Genomic DNA, 14,377 nt, shown 5'->3' with positions numbered 1-14,377 from the left:
CTCTGTGTCTTTCTCTACTTGTGTGTCTGTGTCTCCGTGTCTGTGTTTTCTCTCTCTCTCTCAAATGTAGTTCTACCGGATGACGGTTGCTTGTGTTGCAATCGAAACGTTGTATTCTATTATTTAATTTATTTTCTTTCCACCTGACTTTATCGAAAGAACCAAAGAGTCTGTAGAGACACAGATGTCTCTGTGGGTCACGTCAGCCATTGCTGGAGCGTCCGGTGCCCCGATTGGATGAGCTAAGGGCACGTGACCGGAAGTGGCCCTCGATTGCAGGAGGAGTTAAGGACACGTGACCGGAAGCGGAGGCGCCCGTCCTTGATGCAGCAAAGGGGAGAGCGCGTTCGGGGATTCGGGGCTCGTTTGTGGAGATCAACTCAAGGGGTCTTTGCTCCTCGTTCGCCGTAGAGTCTTAGCTGGGGATCGTGGGTCAGGCAGCGTATGTGCTGGCTGGCCCGTTCGTTCAGCTAACTCACACACACATAGCGAACAGTCTAGGAACAGTATAGCCACACTTAAATGTAGAACTCAGTGATGAGTGAGGTTAAATTTCGATTTAGAGCTTTCGTGACTGCAGGGATTCATCTTCTTGGTTCTTTCGGTAAAGTCACGTAGAAGGGAAATAATAAAATAAAAATAAAACATAATAAAATAGTTCTCACGACGTTTCGGCCACAACAGAGTCTGAATGACTCCACCTGAGGACGGCTGCTTGCGTTGTGGCCGAAACGTCGTGAGAACTTTTATTATGTTTTATTTTTTATTCTTTTTTTATTTCCATTCTACGTGACTTTACTGAAAGAACCAAGAAGATGATGAGTGAGGTTGTTTATTAAACGCGTTGCCTCAAACAACAGTGTGTGCGCCTCTGTAATAACACACTACAGATGTCTGATATGGCTATTGTTCACAATTGCACCCAATAAAAACAAGCAGGGTGGTCTACCTTCGTCTGGAAGGGGAAGTTGGACTGAACATCTGATCCACGGAGTCAGCTTCGCAGATCAATAACAAGATAGCTCATGTACTCCAGGAACTCCTCACCAGGGTATCAACGAAAAGGCCGATGAGCCTCCGCACAGGGCCAGATTAAGGTTCTTGTCAAGCTCTAGGCACATCTGTTTTATGGGCCTTCAGTGATAACATTATACAGTTGCTGCCGTAACTCCGCTTGTTTCAAGCGTACTTGGTCCAGCCGCTGGACAGATGTTGTTACTGCTGATACGTTCACTATTTAGTCTGCCCTAATTCGACGGAAGCGCGCTGTGTGCCGCAGATTAGCAGATTTAATTTGAAAAAGAATTTGGAAAAAATCATCGCCGGTGTTAATTTATGTCACCTTCAAGTTCATTTATTAGGTATAGCCATGTGAGCCATTCGGCTCTTGAATCGGGTGCAACCGCAACAAACAAACAAGTATAACCCGTAAAAACAAAGTTTTTCACTATAAATCCTTTATATGCGTGGCGGCTAGAGTCCTCTCGTCCTCTGGCTTGAGATGGCTGCCACCTATGGGTCAGATGATTGCATGCCACCATTAAGCAATTGGTAATTAAATATAATATTTTTGTCCTAAAAAGTGTAACATTTTGGAAAAACATTTTCACGAACATTAATTGTCACGCACAACGAGTCTGTGCAAAATGTCAGCTCGATTGGATCACGGGAAGTGGGTTAAAAAACGACCGAAAGATTTACACGGTCATAAGCAAGCAAGCAAGCGAACTTAATTTAAAGGATTTAACAAAATGTCAGCTCGATTGGATCACGGGAAGTGGGTTAAAAAACGACCGAAAGATTTGCACGGTCGTAAGCGCGCAAGCAAGCAAGCAAGCGAACTTAATATAAAGGATTTAAAAATATATTTGCCTGTGGAGGACGCGGGGATCGATCCCGCGACCTTTGGCATGGGAAGCGAGGGCGCTACCAACTGCGTTACTCCACCAGGGCCTGTGGAGGTGTCATGCTCTGGGCTCCTACACCGTGACCTTCAGCCAAAGCCATGAATGAGTTATATTTTAATAAATGTAAAATTAAAATTTTTTGCCTAAAAAGTGTAAAATTTTGGGGGGGAAATGTCACGAACATTAATTGTATCGCAAAACGAGTCTGTGTGGAAAATGTCAGCTCGATTGGATCACGGGAAGTGGGTTAAAAAACGACCGAAAGATTTACACGGTCGTAAGCAAGCAAGCGAACTTAATATAAAGGATTTAACAAAATGTCAGCTCGATTGGATCACGGGAAGTGGGTTAAAAAACGACCGAAAGATTTGCACGGTCGTAAGCGCGCAAGCAAGCAAGTGAACTTAATATAAAGGATTTAATAAAGGATTTAAAAATATATTCGCCTGTGGAGGACGCGGGGATCGATCCCGCGACCTTTGGCATGGGAAGCGAGGGCGCTACCAACTGCGTTACTCAGCCAGGGGCTGTGGAGGTTAAAAACGACCGAAAGATTTACACGGTCGTAAGCAAGCAAGCAAGCGAACTTAATATAAGGATTTAAAAACAAAAACATGAACAAGAAAACATCTTAAAGTGAATATGTGACTAAGTGCAAACAGAAAATCCAAGAAAAGACAGCAAAATATTGCAGAAAAAACACCGTACACCAACGCTGTGTGCAAAAATCTCCCAGTAAGATGGAAGTCAAACAACAACAACCTTATGAATACAAAAACGATTTACATGACTGTTCCTCTTTATTTATACAGGGTGCTTGAAAAAATGCTAACATTTATATGATACTATCATTTTTAATGGCAAAAGAACGGATTATACACTGTAACATGTTAACAAATGTACATTAATAGCTTCAAAAAGTCAAAGCGTCTCCACTTCGCCATTTTGTCAACACATAGCTTCAAAAAGTCAAAGTCTCCACTTGTTTCTAGATTTGAAGCTTTCGTGACTGCAAGGAATCATCTTCTTAGGTTTTTTCGGTAAAGTCACGTAGAAAGTAAAATAAAATAAAAACAAAAATCACGACGTTTCGGAGGCAACACAAGTCTCCGTCATCAGGTGGGACCGTCACAGCCAGAGATACAGCTAATCTGGCTGTGACGGTCCCACCTGATGACGGAGACTTGTGTTGCCTCCGAAACGTCGTGATTTTTGTTTTTATTTTATTTTACTTTCTACGTGTCTCCACTTGTTCGCCATTTTGTCAACACATAGCTTCAAAAAGTCAGAGTCTCTACTTGTTCGCCATTTTGTCAACACATGCCTGGAATTTTATCTAGGTGGTCTCCAGAGCCCGGAAGCACATTTCTTGTGGTATTGCTGCAAATTCTCAGAAGTGTTATAAAAATAATTAAGCACCCTGTACTGTGCCTATCCTTGCGACATAAATATATTGATTCAAGAATATATCTTTGTTACTTAAATGTTTTAACAAACATACAAACAAATGAAAATAACGCAGTAAAATTTTGTTGAAGGCCCTTTTAGTTTTCGTAGGCTCTAGAAACAGTGCCTAATGTGGCGTATTGGATAACACGGCCCTGTTGGGTGGGTGCATGAGTGGGTGGCTGAGTGAGAAGGCCCTTGACACTGCTTACTGTGGCCTATTGGATAATACGGCCCTGGTGGGCAAGTGAATGAGTGGGTGAGTGAATGAGTGGGTGGCTGTGTGAGTGAGTAGGTGGCTGGGTGAGTAGGCCCTCGGCACAGTGCCTACTGTGGCCGATTGGATAATAACGGCCCTGGCCTACACCCTGATTCTAGATTTGAAGGTTTCGTGCGTGGCTGCAAGGATTCATACTCTTTGTTTTTTTCGGTAAAGTCATGTAGCTGCACTTTGATGTTGTAGGAGTGTTGTTACAACAACACTAATTGTTGTAGGAGTGTTGTTATAACAACACTAATTGTTATAACAACACTCCTACAACATCAGAGTGCAGCGCCACATTAAATACGCACTAAAATGACAATCGTTCAAAGCGATTTGAAGCATGTTTTATTTTCAAAATGAAAATATGGTTTTGGGGTGGGGGGGGGCAGAGCTTTGTGGCGTCATATTCGAGGGGGGGGTCTGACTTTTTGTGATGCCGTGTGACGAGGGGGGGGTCAAAAATCGTCCAAATTCGCGTGACGTCATTTATGGACGGCCCCAAACGCAGTCGGTCGCCAGAGGGACCAACAAACCACCACGCAGAAGCAACCCCAAGTTCCAAGCACTGGCACCTCCTGGACTTACGCCATCGTCCCTGCCATTGATCTGAGAGACATGCAGCCCGTGTGCGCCACACGGGGGACCTTTGTGTGTGTGTGCTCACAGCACTTGCCCCTACGGCCCGTGTGGGCTACACGGGGGACCTTTGTGTGTTCCCACAGTACTTGTCCCTACATCCCGTGTGGGCTACTCGGGGGACCTTTGTGTGTTCCCACATCACTTGCCCCTATAGCCCGTGTGGGCTACTCGGGGGACCTTTGTCTGTGTATTCCCACAGCACTTGCACCTATAGCCTCTGTAGGCTACACGTGGACCTTTGTGTGCGTGCTCACAGCACTTGCCCCACCAGTCTGTGGGCTACTCGAGGGACCTTTGTCTGTGTGTCTGCTCACAGCACTTGCCCCTACAGCCCGTGTGGTCTACACGGGGGGCCTTTGTCATTGCACTGAGCCAACAGGAAGCACCGAGTGGAAAGGGAACTTTTTTTTCATTTGTAATCTCTCTGTGTGTGTGGCGCTTGAATGTGATTGCTGCATTGTGTGTGATGTTAATCCTCTCCATAATTGAACCGTTTATTTATTTATTGTATATATATTTTTAAGTGCGAAATAAAACACGCAGGCACAACATTCCTCGTGTCGTGGCGGGCTCCGGGCCCAAGCGCAAGCCCAGAGCCTGCCTTGCCTGATTTCGCTGCCGGACAAAAGCCCTCGTTGTCCCGGCACGCCCCGGGCCCGCGCCAGGGCCTGCCTTGCCTGATTTCGCTGCCGGAGATCTCGCGCGCCTCGCCGGGCGACGGAGTCCGGGTGAGACCGAGGTAGGTCCAATACGATTACGTGACCGATGTGATTTGTTTGTGGGCTGATAAAATCCACGCGTGTTCGTCATTCTGCCACTTAAGTAAAAAAAATTGTACCTCGTCTCTCATTGCAATCGTAAGCGCGCGCGTTGATTAAAATTGTTGTAATGCTCTAATCCACTGCTTCGTGAAGGTTGACGCGTCTCGAACGTGCATGGCACACAGCGCTGTACTGTATTATTATTTTACAGAGACATTACAATACGTAGCGTGGACACAATACATATTATTGCTACGGTATTACTATTTTTTTTTAATTATGTTCAGTTTACCAGGTGTAAGGCCCTGATCATCACAAATAATATTTCGACCAAAGTGGCTTCTCATTTTCATCATCAATCTTGATTTGAAGCTTTCGTGACTGCAGGAATCCATAGTCTTTGGTTCTTTCGGTAAAGTAACGTAGGTAGAAAAAATAATAGATCACGACGTTTCGATCGCAACACAAGCAACCGTCTTCAGGTGAATAAGTAATATTTAAAAACAACTTTTTTTTTAAACACGCTGCTATGAAATGTAATAGTCATGGAAGAACGCCACGACTCCAGTAAGTGACCCCGAAGCTTGCCATAACGTTAGGGACCGTGGACAATTAGACCCAAGCTGAAACATAACATATACAAAATATTTGTTTAAAAATTGATATTTTTATGATAGAATATAGTATTGTCATCAGTATGACTTAAGTATACCAAGTTTGCAGTCGATACCACATTGGGAAGTGGGTTAAAATTGAGTTACAAAATTTGAGGATACGATAACAACAAAAACGACAACAACAACAACAGTGAGCTAAATAAACGCGTGTAAAAAATTAATCCGTAAAAACAAAGTTTTTCACTATAAATCCTTTATATGCGTGGCATCGGTTTCATTTTATTATTCATTTCTGTTTTTCTTGAGTAAGCAAGCAAGTGAAGTTAATATAAAGGATTTAAAAATGAAAGATCACCTCTTGACATGCCCCGTATATTCCCGAGGGCACTAGCGTTGACCTGTTTTACCACTTTCAAGAACCTGGCGGCTTCAATTTAACTGCTCTATAAATAGTCTCCATTGTACAGCGTGGGGGCAGGGATTTCATGCCATGTGGTTAGTCAACATTTGCGTCATCATGAAACGGGCGGCTACAGTCCTCTCGTCCTCTGGCTTGAGATGGCTGCCACTTATGGGTCAGATTGTCTGCCACAAGCAATTGGTAATTAAATATTTTAAAAAATTTCCCTAAACAGTGTAAAATTTAGTCAAATTTTTTTCACGAAAATTAATTGTCAAGCACAACGAGTCTGTGTGCAAAATGTCAGCTCGATTGGATCACGGGAAGTGGGTTAAAAAGATTTGCACGGTCCTAAGCAAGTAAGCAAGTGAACTTAATATAAAGGATTTAAAAAGAGGGGGAATCTGCAGCCTGTTTATAAAGGTTTAGAGATGGGCAGGGCAGCTACTGTGGGTTGAGCGTCTATAATAATGTATACTATAATGTATAAGGTAATATATAGTATCGTAATTGTATAATTAATATACAGCAGTGTGGTATACAGCAGAGGTGGGACAAAGTCATTGTTATGCAAGTCCAAGTCGAGTCGCAAGTCATCAAATTCATGACTCGAGTCTGACTCGAGTCCAAGTCACATGACTCGAGTCCACATCTCATAGGTGGGACAAAGTCATTGTTATGCAAGTCCAAGTCGAGTCGCAAGTCATCAAATTCATGACTCGAGTCTGACTCGAGTCCAAGTCACATGACTCGAGTCCACACCTCTGGTATACAGTAGGGTGGGTAGAATAATACATAGTGTAATATTACAATGTATAGTGATGCAGTGTATAATTTAATGTTGGGTTTGTCTATGGCATTATATAGTACGGGGTAGATTCATGTGATGTAAGAAAAAAGTTTAGCTGGAGGCATATTATATTTTTTGCGACATAGAATTGTAATGTATTACTTACTGTTAGTAGCTCAGCTTATTGGAGAGTATATTGATGATATTGATGTAGTTTATATTTTAGTTTTTTACGTGGTGGTTTGGCTGCTGCAGCTCCTTACTATTAAAATTCCTTCCCTTTATTACTGCTAATTCTATTTCCTCCCTTTATTACTGCTAATCCTACATAATACACGAGCATAATATGACTTTGAGACCCCCCCCCCACACATTCCACAAGTAGTGACTAATCCCATATCTGCATTTCTATAACTATGCTAAATTCCTCTTTTGATATGCAAATTACTTTGTCAAGCTTGGTGGTGTTTATTCAGACGCTGCCTTTCCAACAGCCCTGTTCTTCACTGAGTACGGCTGCTTGCGTTGTGGCCGAAACGTCGTGAGAATTGTATTTTATTATGTTAAATTTGTATTATTTTATTATTTCCCTTTTACCGAAAGAACCAAGAAGACGATTTTACCAAGTAAGGCCCCACTGAGCTGTTTTCTTTCAGAAGTGACCATCACAAATGATAGCTCAACGAAAGTGGCTTGTCATCACGTGCAAATTTATAGCAGTAGCCAAATACTTTAAACGCGTGATGTTGATTCTGATGAACTAAATCAAATGTAGTTAATTAATGATTTGACCACGAGCATTTAAGTATTTGAAGGAGACTTAACTGCTGTTATTCACTTATCTGCCACACCACACCCGACTTCCTTTGGGTGAGACAAAGGTGGCCAGGTGTGGTGTTAGCCAAACCACCACCATCTTGTACACCGTGGTGGCCATAACAGATGCTTGCGCACAGCACTTCTCCCACAATAGGCTATATAGGGTTATTTGTAGGATGTTTGATTTATACGTGTGTAGTCTCCAACCAATAGGAGTCTTTATTTCCTCAGGCACGGGACACATGTGGGTTTTCAAGGAGTCCCTTCACTTTAGGCATCTCAAACTATCTCGCTTTCCCTTTATATATCCCTCAAGCTTCTTTCCCAAAGGTTCCTTAAACTTCTGAAATGCCTCCAGCCAATCGTCTTCCACTTTCTCTAATGCATTCCAACAGTCCTTCCTGTCAATCTTCCTCCGTTTCACGCTTTTTCCATGTTATATTTCTCCTCCAATCCCCTTAAATTTTCCTGCCTCGAACCAATCCCCTTTCAGGCCCGTAAAGTACCAATCAGAGGGGCTTGTTTTTATTTTCATGACTGTCCGTATCATGCACGCCGTGTCCATGAAGTCGGCTGGGTATTTTTGGCTGTGATCGAATCACTACACGTGTGCATGTCTGATTGTTGTTGGTTTTGTTTTTAATCCTCAGATGGCTTCTTGGATTGACTTTGCATCCATCAAACAAGAATGTGAAGACGATACGAGTCTTGAGACCTGGCCGGATTTGGTGAAGAAAAGCGCAGACATTTATGGCGGTGAGATCAGCAGTGCTTATTCTTGTCTCCGACATGTACAGTAGACTCTCAATTATCTGCGCTAATGACGGGGAGGACGGCCATGGATAATACAAAAATATCAATTTCCCGCGGATCTTGATGTCAAAAACCACTAATCTAGGTATAAATTACGTTTCAGCTAATAAAATTTAGTTTTTTTAATGAACAGAAAAATATTTGGAGTAAAGAATGTATTGATAGTTTTATTACAACTGACGAATTCGATTGTTACTCTTTCGATTTAGAACAAATACTAACATCGACCGATCGATGCGTGTGATTCGTGATAACATTTGCTGCTCCCGTGCAGAAGACTCTGCCCACTAAGTGGACAGCAGAGCCACGCCAATAAAAATCAATAAAACTCTGCCCACTGTTGCAAATATATGCAACTTGCTTATATACCTGGCGTTGCCCGGGCCAAAAAAACATGTCAAAACTACTCTTAAAAATCTAACAGCAGTGTGTATTGACTGTGGTGGTACCTGCTATGATTACAGCAGTGCATACCGACTGTGGTGGTACCTGTATCACTACAGTAATACATGCTGACTCTATAGCAGTATTTATCGACTGTATAGCACAAAGTACTCACCTGACAGTGGCGTGGTGAGGCCTAGTCCCATGCGGAGCCCCCGGCCTCGCCTAGATTGTCCAGCCGGCCGAGGTGGCACCTTGGCAGGCTGGGGCTAATAAAAAAAGAACGGATTCTTTAAATTGAGCGGTTTCCGATGGGTACGTCTTTAAATATAAAAAAGTTGAATAAAGTCAACAATTTTAGTTTTTTTGTGGAAAAGTGCTAATTTTTGGAGTAGTTTGTGTCTGATCGTAGATAAAAATTGTAAAAAAACACATCAGGTTAATTCTTATATTTGTTTAAACTTTTGCCAGGCGAAGATAGGCTTTATGAACTAGTATATATATCAATGGTGACATTTTAGGCAACCAATGGCCCTTCTTCAAAGCACAGGTGGAAACCCCATGCTGCGTTTTCTTCATTCTAGCTGAACTTCTGAAGAATGTGAAGATTGAGGGAGCCAGTGAGAGGCCACAGGAGGTGGAAGATTCCCATGGATTCCTGCCCACTGCAGGCCGGAACTTCATCAAGGTGGAATTTGACGAGGAGGACCGTCGAAAAAGTGAGTTTAATTTTGGTCACACCTTGTTGTGAAAGACCCAAGGCAGAAGACCCTTGGGTTTTGATCTTCCACGAAGCTCATGGTCTGCCCTAAAATGCATCCGCTGCACAAACCATGGCAGATGCGGTTACCTGATGCACAAATGGAAAATTCTCCAGTAGTGGTGCGACTGTGGTCACTTAGAACAGACCATACACAACGTATAACGACGCAATGCTCCCAATCCACAAATATGAACGAGACATCATCACAGCAATGATGATTCGCTACTCTGCTTCTGCGGTTGTTTGGCTTGACCACCTGAATGTGACGTTCTGGTTGTTGCTCTGCATCTGCATCAGCCATACGAAAGAAGAAGAAGACAGAAAATTCTATACTCGCAACCAAGCGACCATCTTCAGGTGAGAGAGAGAAAGCTACTGAAACAAGGTCTTATATAGGCCTGAGATGGGTGCAGCCTCAGGGTAAGAGGGCAGGGCGAGAAATGGTCTGCTTGAGGCTGTGGAAGTGGCTAATGTATTGTGTGAGATTAGCATATCAATGCACGAGCTTAGTATGCCGCAGCATTGGGGACTTGCCTAGTATGTTGCAGCATCGGTGACTGAGCGAGAAGGACTTCCAGCCCGTCAATACAAAGACATCCAACCTCATAATGCAACTCAGTCAGCTAAAATTGCAGGAAGGATGAAAACATCACATCAGGTTAAGACTTTACCTGGTTAATCACGTCCTTCCAATGATTGCTCAATTTGTACCCATCTTCTCGGTTGAAGTTGTGTCTGCTAAAATATCTGGATGGCTTCATGACCAAATCTCTGATGATAGCCAGTGGGTTTGCAGAGTACCTTCGTCTTGGAAAAATCTATTTTGTGTGTGTCCACAGCATTAAAATAATTATCCGCAATGGCAGAGGTATTGGTCCTACCGTGCTTCAGATCTGCCTTGTGTTCACGAAAATGGTCCGAGACATTTCGTTTCCCCAATGTAACTGCTGCCGCAGCCACAACTTAATTTGTAGACATCAGGATATTGCATGTCAGGAATAACATCCTTTACAGATGGGATCAAATCACGGATTTTATGTACTGTGTTGAGACGAATCTGGATTTTGTGTTTGTTTAAGATTTTGGAAATCTTTTTGGTAATAACTGCTATGTATGGCAAGGTGATGGTTTTGATTGGGTCCTCAGATGGTTGTCTCCCCATGGCTGGGGAGACAGCTTTGCAGATTTTACGGTCAGAATATCCATTCATCCTGAGGGCTTGGTGTACGTGCTCCAGCTCACTGGCTAGGTGTTCCTTGTCGGAGATGCAACGGGCCCTATGGTGTAGTGTTTTGATGAGGGAATTCTTCTGGGCTGGATGATGGTGGGAGTCAGGCTTTAGATAGGCATCCGTGTGGGTGGCTTTCCTGTATCATTGTTTTAACGCTGCGGGCACACACTGCGGGCACACACTGCGGGCACACACTGCGGGCACACACTGCGGGCACACACTGCGGGCACACACTGCGGGCACACACTGCGGGCACACACTGCGGGCACACACTGCGGGCACACACTGCGGGCACACACTGTGGGCACACACGAAATAGATTTTTCCAAGACGAAGGTACGTAATTAAGGTGTGGTTGGGCAATTAACCCTTTCACATTCCGATAACGTACGTAAATACGTAATTGGAATTGATTCGGCAGAAAAACTAAATAAAATAAACTTTTTTGGTCCGGAGGCTCCCCCATGAGGCCAATGCGGGGAAGGGCGTGTGGCACAGTTTTGGTGCCCAGCTATCGTAGAATGGCGGTGGTCGTGTCGCTACGGTTCTCTGCGGTGACCAACGACGTCCTTTATAAAAACAACAGCACAACTACTACTACACCTCTCAGATGTCAGTATACGCTGTATGTATTGCAGCGACACACTGCCGGGGATGTTCATGGAATGGCGAAATCGTCGATGACACGTTTGACGGCTTGAACTTTACCACAGTTGTCGTTGGATGATTGTTTGATCTACCATTTATGGAGGATTGTCGTGAGCGAGAGAAGCCTGATACTGCCACACTCCTGGTTCCTCAATTATATTTTTGTTTGCCATGTCCGTAGCCGTCCACGATTCAGATGAGTGAGGGCCAGTGTCTTGATTTTTGGCTGCTAGAGCTTATATTTAAGGAACATAACTCGCTAAAAACGGAACTAGTAATCTTTTGCGTCATCATCAAACGAACAATGCCCACATCCTTTGGACATGCACATCCTTCCATCCGTCCCTCCAGCCAGCCCAACAGCAATATAAAAAATAAATATGTACATGGTATTATATGTTTCAATGTTAATGTGGCAGTTTTGATTTAATGACTTAAAATAATAACTTTTAGTTCAGTGGAAGTGAAAGTTGAAGATGCGTAGAGGAAAACTTAAGTAAACACATCAAGAATTCAAAATTGTATTTGATATATCCATAACCTGCCCATGAAACATTTGTTTTTTTAACATCTCATAGACTAGTGGTTGTTTTTTTTACATCTGTAGTGTTCTTCACGGAGGCACACACTTGACTTGGAGGCAACACGTTTATTACACAGCCCCAACAGGGCTAATTATATAAACGTACACACGTTAACTAGACCCCAACAGGGTAACTACATAACCGTGTCAGTCGGTAACATCCTGTCAGTAACATCCTGACTGACCCACGATGCTGAGCGGAGACCGAAGATCGGATAGACGTAGCGCCTAGGGTTGATTGCAGGGAACAGTCTTGAACTGCCCCTTTATGCTCTTTGGTTCTTTCGGTAAAGTCACGTAGGTATAAAATATGTGACTTTACCGAAAGAGTATGGATTTCTGCAGTCACGAAAGCTTCAAATCAAGATTGCCCCATTATGCTCCTGAGCGTGGCCTCGCTCCGCCCTCGGCTATGCCCCCTTCGGGATCTTTCCCGAAGGATCCCGACCGTGCATCACGTGTCCCTCAAGCCCCGTTTGCTACCCTGTCCCGGTCACGTGCCCTCTCGGGTTCACCCAGACTACCCCGTCCTCACTTGCCCTCTCTCAGGTAGTCACCAGGACTATGCCCCCTAGGGCCTGCTCGCATGCCGTACTTACTCTGGCCCCCGGGAAAGGTTCCAGATGCACAGTAGCACTCTTGTGACAGTGGATGGCGCTAATACCATAGTGACGCTCTTAACGTCACTACACATCTAATAGACCAGTGGTTACTAACCTGAGGCGCACGCACAAACTGGGGGTGCGAGATGCCCTTGCTGGGTGCTGTGAGACATGGCCATATTTTTTTTATATAAGGCACATCTTCGAAACACAAATTAAGCACGGCACGTAAGTAACAAATACTTTGTTTCATCAAACCATATGCGTTTATTAACATTATACATTTTTTTTACGATTGAGAACCAAAGGGGTGCAAGTCTGCAGTAAAGGTTAAGAACCACTGTATTATTAGACCTTCTATCTGTCATGAATGATGGTGCTTATTGTTATTATTACAGGCCTGGATTTTAATCGCTTAAAATTTGAGGGAGGAGCCAATGAGAGACCGGCGTTGACGGGGAGTTCCCGTGGGTGCCCGGCCACTGCAGACCAGAACTTTGTCGAGGTGGAGTTGGATGAGGAGGACGTTGGCGAAGGTGAGGTTGCGGAGAGAGAGAGGAAAGAAAAAAAACGCTTTCTCGTTTTGTTTAATGCATTAAGTAGGCTTTCGCCACAAACAGGAGGAGGATTTCTTCACAGTTCTGGCGAATCGCCTGACGAGGCTGGTTGTTGTTGTTGTAATTACTGGCGAAAACGTCGCGGTACTCAAATGTGTAAATGTCGCTGTGGGTTTTGCTCTCCAACACACAACCGATTAGTGCTATAGTATTAACTAATTGGCACATTTTCGTTACGTGACAAACCTTATTAATTGGCTGTATCGAGTGGTGGCGGGTTTAACGACACATTTATATTTATGCATTTCGCACCATACATAGCCACCTGTGCTAATCGGAGATGCGAGGGGGGGGGGGAAAGGACAACATACTAAGCACAAAAATAATTTTTTTAAATGAGTTTGCCAATCTAGATGATGATTTTAAAGTACATAGCTCCTAGTAGCTTACTAATATCGGAAGGAAGAGCTGTTCCAGACGGCCGCAGAAGCGCATCTGAAAGCACGCGATGCGGTGACCATCTTTGTTCGATGGCCAGCCAAAAACCGCTGCGAGGATGTGGTATATTTGGAGTTTGTGAGTCTCTTTCATCGTGGTCATGTGGATTTTTCTCTGGGACCTACGGTTTTCCCCTCCACATTTTGCAGCATGCGTTTAAAGTATTTGGGTTCCTATAAATGTCCATGTGATAAGCCACTTCTACTATCCTAATCTGTTGTCATTCCTTTCCTAAAGTAATATTATCGTGTGCTGATAAATGTTACGTCCAGTTTTACCTTTTTTGGGCTCGTTAAGTTTGTTCCATGTTAATTAATTGTTAAATGGAGGATCTATTTGTAAAAAAAAATTGTTGACATTTTTTTTGTTTGTACTGCACAAGCTCACCTCTGCCCTACTCCCCCTTTCTTTTGCTCCTGCAAATGTTCCCGGGACTGCCCCTTTATGCTCCTGAGCGTGGCCTCGCTCCGCCCTCGGCCACACGTCCTTCGGGATCTTTCCCGAAGGATCCCGACCGAGCATCACGTGTCCCTCAAGCCCCCTTTGTTACCCTGCCCTGGTCACATGTCCTCTCGGGTTTACCCAGACTACCCCGTCCTCACTTGCCCTCTCTCAGGTCGTCACCAGGACTATGCCCCCTAGGGCCTGCTCGCA

At 44.0% G+C, this 14,377-nt stretch overlaps 1 protein-coding gene across 2 annotated transcripts in view; it reads left to right on the top strand.

Moving 5' to 3' along the window:
* Positions 1-4,457: 4,457 nt before the first annotated feature.
* The window catches only part of LOC144735549 (uncharacterized), a 61,249-nt gene continuing 51,329 nt past the window's right edge, over positions 4,458-14,377 (top strand). For both annotated transcript variants that reach the window (XM_078617984.1, XM_078617982.1), the window contains exons 1-5: positions 4,458-4,996; positions 8,295-8,400; positions 9,426-9,560; positions 9,902-9,961; positions 13,067-13,204. In XM_078617984.1, the coding sequence (XP_078474110.1) occupies positions 8,295-8,400; positions 9,426-9,560; positions 9,902-9,961; positions 13,067-13,204 (439 nt within the window). In that variant the 5' untranslated portion in view covers positions 4,458-4,996. The remainder of the gene's footprint in view (positions 4,997-8,294; positions 8,401-9,425; positions 9,561-9,901; positions 9,962-13,066; positions 13,205-14,377) is intronic.

The sequence above is a fragment of the Lampetra planeri genome, chromosome 55 (genome assembly GCF_965212315.1).
Source record: "Lampetra planeri chromosome 55, kcLamPlan1.2.h2, whole genome shotgun sequence".
In the NCBI taxonomy this organism is placed as follows: Eukaryota; Metazoa; Chordata; class Hyperoartia; order Petromyzontiformes; family Petromyzontidae; genus Lampetra; species Lampetra planeri.
The sequence above is the reverse complement of the archived record's forward strand: the minus strand, read 5'-3'. Positions and strand labels throughout refer to the sequence as shown.